General features: G+C 58.2%; 1 protein-coding gene across 1 annotated transcript in view; it reads left to right on the top strand.

The window, feature by feature from the left end:
* The window catches only part of CSNK1G2 (casein kinase 1, gamma 2), a 20,864-nt gene that overhangs the window by 9,837 nt on the left and 2,922 nt on the right, over positions 1 to 8,105 (top strand). Inside the window, exons 2-9 of the mRNA XM_009996873.1 lie at positions 3,228 to 3,268; positions 3,781 to 3,850; positions 4,511 to 4,659; positions 5,129 to 5,363; positions 5,584 to 5,669; positions 6,088 to 6,172; positions 6,256 to 6,404; positions 6,825 to 6,908. Of these exons, the coding sequence (XP_009995175.1) occupies positions 3,228 to 3,268; positions 3,781 to 3,850; positions 4,511 to 4,659; positions 5,129 to 5,363; positions 5,584 to 5,669; positions 6,088 to 6,172; positions 6,256 to 6,404; positions 6,825 to 6,908 (899 nt within the window). The remainder of the gene's footprint in view (positions 1 to 3,227; positions 3,269 to 3,780; positions 3,851 to 4,510; positions 4,660 to 5,128; positions 5,364 to 5,583; positions 5,670 to 6,087; positions 6,173 to 6,255; positions 6,405 to 6,824; positions 6,909 to 8,105) is intronic.

Below are 8,105 nucleotides of genomic sequence, written 5' to 3'. Positions count from 1 at the left end.
CAGCAATGGTCATGCTCTCTCCACTCCCCCATCTTTTCCACCAGCTTTGTCAAAGCTCTCTGAGCGTCACAGGAGGGGATGAACCATGGGAGTGTCAAACAATTTGGACTCATTTCTTGGGCTGGGAGAGGGCTGAGCATTTTTGTGGGTAGCTTTCTGTGCCAGCGAGACACAGGGGGCCAGCCTGGTGGGAACAGGACAGATGCCATGTAACAGGGACAGGGGTGGACCTCTCCAAGCACAGCCCTGCTGTGAATGCTCCTGCTTCCTTCCCTTCTCTCTCCCTGCTGTGCTGTCATGTTTTTGCAGTGCCCGTCTGGCAGGGTGGCAGTTATCCTGCCCTGCTTGTTTTTTCTTCCCCCCACCCCCAGCCTAACCTCAGGGAAAATGGGACTTTTCTGGCTCTTGGTACTGCCCTGAAGGCAGCAGTGATTTTTTTTGGCCTGAACTGAATGGCCCCAAGACTGGAGCCCAACTTAGCTGGGGAGCACATGGGGACCCTGTCTGGGCTCTGCCTGTCCCTGCATCCCAGCACATGGGGCTGTTTTGCTCTCCCTTGAGATTACTTGCAAAACACAGAGGTCCTGGAGCATGGAAGACAAGCTGCTTGCACAGGCTTCTCCTCCCTTGAGTCTTTGGGAGGAGGTTCATAGCAGGGCTGAGGGAGCTACATGGGGCTCCATCAGGATTTTGATTCTTCCCTGCTGCAATCAAGTTTGATAGAACCAGAGGAAAAGGCCTCAGGTTGCACCAGGGGAGGTTTAGATTGCATATTAGGAACTGTTTCTTCCCCAAGAGGGTTGTCAGGCTCTGGCCCAGGCTGCCCAGGGCAGGGGTGGAGTCCCCATCCCTGGAGGGATTTCAAAGCCTGTAGATGTGGTGCTGAGGGACATGGGGCAGTGGTGGCCTTGGCAGGGCTGGGTGAACAGTTGGACTTGATGGTCTTGAAGGTCCTTTCCAACCAAAATCATTCCATGATTCTGTTTTATGCTTCTATTCCATTCTGTTCCAAGTTCCCAATTCACTGAGGGATCCCTTGAGCTCCCTGGAGCCATGAGATGGATCTGGAGGATGTCCCACCTCCTCTGTAGGAAATGTCGGTCCATGATGGTCCTGAAACCCTGGGTCTGGCATCTTTTCATTAGCCAGACATTTCTTCCTCTCTAATCACCTACTTCCTAATAGCTGTGAAAGGATTTGGTTTTGCAGAGACCAAGTGGCTTGTTGGAGGTCCCCTGGGACAGGAGAGGCAGGAGGACTGAGCCCTTCCTGGGCTGCAGAGCCTGTCCCTGGGAGGAGCAGCTCCATTAATATCTCCCATTCATCCCTCTGCTCATAATCCTGCCACCGTCTCCTCCCTTGAGTCTTTGGGAGGAGGTTCATAGCAGGGCTGAGGGAGCTACATGGGGCTCCATCAGGATTTTGATTCTTCCCTGCTGCAATCAAGTTTGATAGAACCAGAGGAAAAGGCCTCAGGTTGCACCAGGGGAGGTTTAGATTGGATATTAGGAACTGTTTCTTCCCCAAGAGGGTTGTCAGGCTCTGGCCCAGGCTGCCCAGGGCAGGGGTGGAGTCCCCATCCCTGGAGGGATTTCAAAGCCTGTAGATGTGGTGCTGAGGGACATGGGGCAGGGGTGGCCTTGGCAGGGCTGGGTGAACAGTTGGACTTGATGGTCTTGAAGGTCCTTTCCAACCAAAATCATTCCATGATTCTGTTTTATGCTTCTATTCCATTCTGTTCCAAGTTCCCAATTCACTGAGGGATCCCTTGAGCTCCCTGGAGCCATGAGATGGATCTGGAGGATGTCCCACCTCCTCTGTAGGAAATGTCGGTCCATGATGGTCCTGAAACCCTGGGTCTGGCATCTGTTCATTAGCCAGACATTTCTCCCTCTCTAATCACCTACTTCCTAATAGCTGTGAAAGGATTTGGTTTTGCAGAGACCAAGTGGCTTGTTGGAGGTCCCCTGGGACAGGAGAGGCAGGAGGACTGAGCCCTTCCTGGGCTGCAGAGCCTGTCCCTGGGAGGAGCAGCTCCATTAATATCTCCCATTCATCCCTCTGCTCATAATCCTGCCACCAGCTCTGGTGCTCAGCAGCTGGCTCTGATGTCACCCAGTGAGGATTTATTGCTGCTTCAGGTGGAGAGCAGCCGTTGGAGCAGATGAAATCTTATGCCAGGAGGATCTCATTCCCTGAGCAAATTGCTTGGAGAAAATCCGAGGAGACAGATGCAGCCCCATCAGATCCACGCGTGCCAGGCGGTGGGATCGTGTGTCTGCTGGCTCTGGGAGGGGACCTGCTGCCTTAACTCCCATCTCCCCATTGTCCTGCCTGGCTCTGGCAGAAGGGACACTGTGATATTTCTGCAAACCTCTTTAATCTTTGCCTTTGTGGACCCAGGTGTAACACTGTCCTTACGCCCTCCTGGCTCGCTGGGGTGAGGAGGGTGATGTGCAGACACTCTTTAGTTCAACCTTTTAGTGTAGTTATGGGGGTATGAACTCTGTGGGGGTGCTGAGCTGTCTAGGAAGTCATTTTGGGTGGCACAGCTGCCCTCTCAGCTCTCCTGGGTGCATGTCTGGCCCTCCCCGCAGCACATCCCTGTCCTCAGCTCCTCCTCCTCCAGCCTGGGCCGTGCTGGGGGTCTGCTCCTGCCTCCCCCTGTACCAGGTGGGTTGGAGCATCCCCAGGGAGGAGGGTGAGCCACACATGGGTGGTATCCCCAGGAGTGAGCCCAGCCTGGGGAAGGGATTTTCCCTGCCCACGGTGTCTTTGCAGCATCGATGCCTCAAGCTGCCCCAGTACTCTTGGGAGTCCTCCCTCTCTGCCACCCTCTGCGTGGTCCCATCCCCCAACTGAGCAGGGTGGCCCCACTTGCATGCAGGCATGTGGCTGAGAGAATCAGCAAGTCCCAGCCTTGGCTGGTCACATCCCAGCAGGCCTGGACTGGGACACTGTTCCCTCCCAGCAGCCTTGGCTCCAGCCCCCCAACAGCCTGCAGGTCCCAGGGGAACCCACGTCATTCACCTGGGGATAATTAACAGGCATGTTGGGACTCCCCACTGTGGGTTCCTGCTCATGCCTCCAGGCCTGGTTATATGTTGTAGGAGCCACCAAACCCGTTTGGGATGTTCTGCAGCCCAGGAGCCCTCAGGGGTGTAATGTGGGGGTTAATGCAAAGGCTCAGTTGCTTTCAATTGCCTTTTTCATCTCTCTCCCTGCAGGAAAGAACCTCTACACAAACGAATACGTAGCTATCAAATTGGTGAGTCCCTCCGTGGTCAGGGCAGGGATGTTGGAGCTATATGGGAAGGAGATTGTTCATCCTCCCCAGGCTGTTGGGGAGGGTAGAGCTGAGCAGGTTGCAGTGGGTGACAAGTGGGTTGCAGTGGGTGACAGCTGGGTGGCTGCACAGGAGCTGAGCTCACAGCACAGTCTCTGCAGCTGGAGCAAGGGAGAGGGGAGCTGGGTCTTCACTTCTCTAGGACCTCAGTGCCAGCAGCAGAGGGACCTCCAGGAGAGGATTGTCCCCACTGACACCTGCTCCTGCTAATGTCTGCCCCAACACCCAGGTCTCTGGGTGGATCTGGCTCCCATAAGGGCTGCTTTTCTCTTTGTTCCTTGAGGCTTCCATCTCCAATTGATAGCAGTTTTTCTCAGCCTCAAATGCTTTTAGTCCAGCTGCTGCCAGCATGTGAAGGATGTGTCTGACACCCAGACCCCTCAAACATCCTGCTCCCTGCAGCAGCCTGAACTGTTCTCCTTCTCTCCTCCAAGGAACCCATAAAATCCCGGGCCCCTCAGCTGCACCTGGAGTATCGGTTCTACAAGCAGCTCGGCAATGCAGGTACAGGGAACTGGCCTCCCAGGAGGCCTGGCTGGGAAAGGGGAAAAGGGAAAGGGAGGCTTCCTGAAAGCATGACACTGCAAATTCACTCCCTGGCATGGGTGACTCCTGCCCATCTGCTCAGCTGGGAGATGCCAACTTTACACAGAGCCACGACTTAATCTTTGATCCCTTTTTATTTAGATCTCTCCCCCACCTCCCCCGCAGCAGTCAGGGATGCAGAGGGAGCTGCCTCTTCCACCCTCCTGCCAAGAGCAGAGCCAGGCTGTCTGCAGCATGGAGGGAGGGCAGTGCAGAGACATCCCCCCATCTGCAGCCCCCCCATCCCAGCTCAGCAGTGACATGGCTGTGACAGCATGGCCACGTGTGTCCCCTTAGGGACGTGGTGTGAACTTTGGGGTTGTCCTGATCTGGGGTGGGAGTTGGACTTGGTGATCCAGGCGGTCCAAGGAGGTGGTTGAGCCACCATCCCTAGAGGAGACATCTAAAAAGACAGATGTGGTGCCAGGGGACAGTTCAGTGGTTTAGTGGCGAACATGGCAGAGTTAGGGTAGTGGTTGGACTCAATGATCTTGAAGGTCTTTTCCAACCAGAGTGATACTGTGATGTGCTGCTCAGCCTTGTCCCCACCCTTGACAGCCCCTGCTCCATCTCTTGCAGAAGGAATTCCTCAGGTTTACTACTTTGGCCCCTGTGGGAAGTACAATGCCATGGTGCTGGAGCTGCTGGGACCCAGCCTGGAAGATCTCTTTGATCTGTGTGATCGGACCTTCACGCTCAAGACCGTCCTGATGATCGCGATCCAGCTGGTGGGTGTGGAACCTCTGCCCCTGGCTCTGCTGGGCTCACCCAGGCCTGCCTGGCACAGGCTGCCCCAGGGGAACAGAGTGGGCACAGGGTGGGCTGTGTGGGGACCCCAGAGGGAAGGGGAGGGGAAGGAGGGGGGAGTCAGTGCCCAGCAGGAGAACCTGCCTGCTGGCACATCCCAGGCCACCTCCCCACACACCTCACCCTCTGCTGTAGCCCCTCCCTCTGCACCCCCACGCAGCCCCTCTCTGAGTGTCTCTCACCTTGTATCCAAAATGTGGCCAGACTGAGGTTGTCTCCTGGGACTGGACAACCTGTTGTGCCTGTCCTTTTGACCCAGAGTGGTGACACACAACCTGAGGGGGGCAGGGTTGCTGGGGCTGGAGGGGTGAGGCAATCAGACCAGAGGAGGAGGGTGCAGGGGGTCTGGTGTGTCTCCCTCACAGTGCTGATGTCCTCTCCTGCCCCCAGATCACACGGATGGAGTATGTCCACACCAAAAGCCTCATCTACAGAGACGTCAAGCCAGAGAACTTCCTGGTGGGGCGGCCGGGCAGCAAGCGGCAGCACACCATCCACATCATCGATTTTGGCCTGGCCAAAGAGTATATTGACCCAGAGACCAAAAAACACATCCCCTACCGAGAGCACAAGAGCCTGACAGGGACAGCACGTTACATGAGCATCAACACCCACCTCGGGAAAGGTGTGTGCAGCCAGCCCTGCCTCCCAGCCCAAGGGGAGAGAGGGAAGGGAACTGCCAGAGACAAACTGCCTCTCCTGCTCTTTAGCCTGGGATGTGGGCAAGGAGCTGGGGATGCTGTAGGGTCTGGCAGAGACAGGGAAGGTGGCTGCAGGGTCTGGCAGGGACAGGGAAGGTGGCTGCAAGGGAAATGAGCCCATGTTTCTTTTTTTTCTTCATGCAGAACAGAGCCGCAGGGATGACCTGGAAGCATTAGGGCACATGTTTATGTACTTCCTCCGTGGGAGCCTTCCTTGGCAAGGCCTGAAGGTATCTGCCAGCTCCTGCTGTCCCTGGGCATAGCTGTCCTGGGGGGCTGGCTCTGCTCTGCCACTGGCAGCAGCAGGGTGTGTGGGGGAAGCTTTTTCTTCTGGGTGAGTGCCCCACCGGATGTAGGGGCCGTTGCCCTGAGCTCTGTGCCAGGCCTGTGCTGTGCTGGGTGGCTGGAGATGTCCCTGCATGTCCCTCCTGCTTTGCAGCTATCCCAGCTGCTCTCACAGTGGCTGTCCTGGAACTGCACTCCTCAGTGCTTGTCCTACAGACCTGCCCTCGGTGAGGGGACTCCCTGGGAATGAGATCTCCTCCCTGGAAAAGGGAGACCAAGGAACCCTTCGTGGTCTGACAGCACCCAGTGCCTTCCCCCCTTCCCGCCCGGCCATCCTGCTGACCTGCCCCTTGTCTCTGCCAGGCTGACACGCTAAAGGAAAGGTACCAGAAGATTGGTGACACCAAAAGAGCCACTCCAGTGGAGGTGCTCTGTGAGAACTTCCCAGGTGAGGGCCTGTCCCTGTCCCCAGAGCCCCCCTGGTCTGGCAGCCTGTCCCCTGCCCCAGCTGAGCCCGCTCTGTCCCCGCAGAGGAGATGGCCACGTACCTGCGCTACGTGCGGCGGCTGGATTTCTTTGAGAAGCCCGACTATGACTACCTGAGGAAGCTCTTCACAGACTTGTTCGAGAGGAACGGTTACGTGTTCGACTATGAATACGACTGGGCAGGGAAACCACTGGTGAGGAGCAAGGGGGCAGGGGCTGGCAGAGGGTGCTGGTCCCCAGGGTGCCCAGGGGGCAGCGGGGTTGGGGGGTCAGGATGGTCTGTGGCTGCAGCCCAGGAGATCATATCCATCCCCAAGAGATCAGCTCCACCAGTCCTCAGCAGGCACAGCTCCAAGCCTGAGGTAAAGCTGGGACATGGGAATTTGGGGCTCCTGGGAGCCCAGCAGTTGAGTCGTCACCTCCCTTTCTGCCCTGGGCACCCTCCAGGACTCGCTGCAGCCACACACCAGGCGTGGCTGTTGGGGCAGGGGTAGGGGCTGGGATCAAGCCCCTGTTCTGGAGTGGGTTGTATGTTTGTCCTGGGGTTGGCTCTGGGGGCACGGGGTGGCAGGAGGGTGACTGTGCTGCTGCTGATGTTGTCCTTGTGTCCCCAGCCCACCCCTATCGGCACGATGCACAGCGAGGTGCAGGTGCAGCCCCCGAGCAGAGACAAAGCACAGCCACACACCAAACACCAGGTGAGCAGCAGCACTTCCAGGCACAACTCCAGCAGCTGTGCCACAGCCCCATAGGGCCTGGGCCTTCCTTTTATCCCCAGTGGGTGGGAGGGCTTCCTCTCTGGGTCCGTGGCTAGTGGGGGCACCAGGGCAGTGTCCCTGGGGCTGGGTGGCTTGGCAGAAGGAAGACAAAGCAGCCATGGGAGGCTCTGGCCCGACAGGGAAGTGCCAGGCCTGGCTGATGAGCTGCAGGGTTCAGCACCGAGCGTGGTCCAGGCTGAGCCACCCTGTGCTGAGGACAGCACCGTGGCCCCTGGGAGTTATTTGCTGCTGTTTGTGGTACCTTTTTCATCGATGGGATGGGGACACTGGAGAAGGGAGGGGGCTGCCTGAGCCTCCATGGGTATCCGTGGGCAGTGTGTGGCTCCATGCTGGAGAGAGGGGCTGGCTCTGCCCTGGGAACCAGCAGGACATATGGGGCTGAACTGGAACCAGCCCAGGGCAGGGATAGGCAGGGCTGTGCAGGCAGCTCCTGCCTGGCTCACCCTGGGGGAAGAGGCTGGGCTGCCCAGCCCTTCTCCAGTGCCATGGGCTGGTGCAGGAAGCACAGCTCTGGGACTGCTGCCATCAGGAGCACAAGGTCGGGCAGTTTCCCCAGCAGCCCTGGACAGACCCTCATCCTCTTGCCTTCAGCCTGCACGGGGAGCAGAGCAAATGGGCTAGAGCTGGGGGTGCAGCTCCCCATCCTCCCTCACCCATGGGGGTGCCCCTCGCTGCTCCAGGACGAGCCTGGGGAGCTGGGACAGCCCTGGCTCTCACTGGCAGCACTTCCTTAGGGAGGGGGCGACATCTTCACAGCCCCCCCTGGCTGATGCCTGGGAACTTGTTCACAGTAAGGGCTGCTCTCTGCCTCCAGCGTGGGAGAAGTGCCGTGGTCAACATCCCTTCCTGAGAGCAGTGGGCAAAGCGTAGAACTCCCACAGCTTGGGACCAGTTTCCAGCCTGGGGCTCTGCAGGGACCCCCAGTGCCACGAGGCTGTTCCGTGCTCACCATGAGGAGGGTTTGGCAGCCTGTGTCTCCGGGGAGCAGCACAGCTCACTTTGTCACTGTCCCAGCCGGCTGGGAAACGCTGCCCTCGGCCGGCAGCGTCTCCCTGCACAGCGAGCGGCTCCGCCCGCCCCCACCCAGCCCAGGGCGGGACCCGGGAGCCTCCGAGC

The sequence above is a fragment of the Chaetura pelagica genome, unplaced genomic scaffold (genome assembly GCF_000747805.2).
Source record: "Chaetura pelagica isolate M959 unplaced genomic scaffold, ChaPel_1.0 scaffold504, whole genome shotgun sequence".
Taxonomy (NCBI): domain Eukaryota; kingdom Metazoa; phylum Chordata; class Aves; order Apodiformes; family Apodidae; genus Chaetura; species Chaetura pelagica.
Note: the sequence above shows the minus strand (reverse complement) of the source record. Positions and strands in the feature narration are given on the sequence as shown.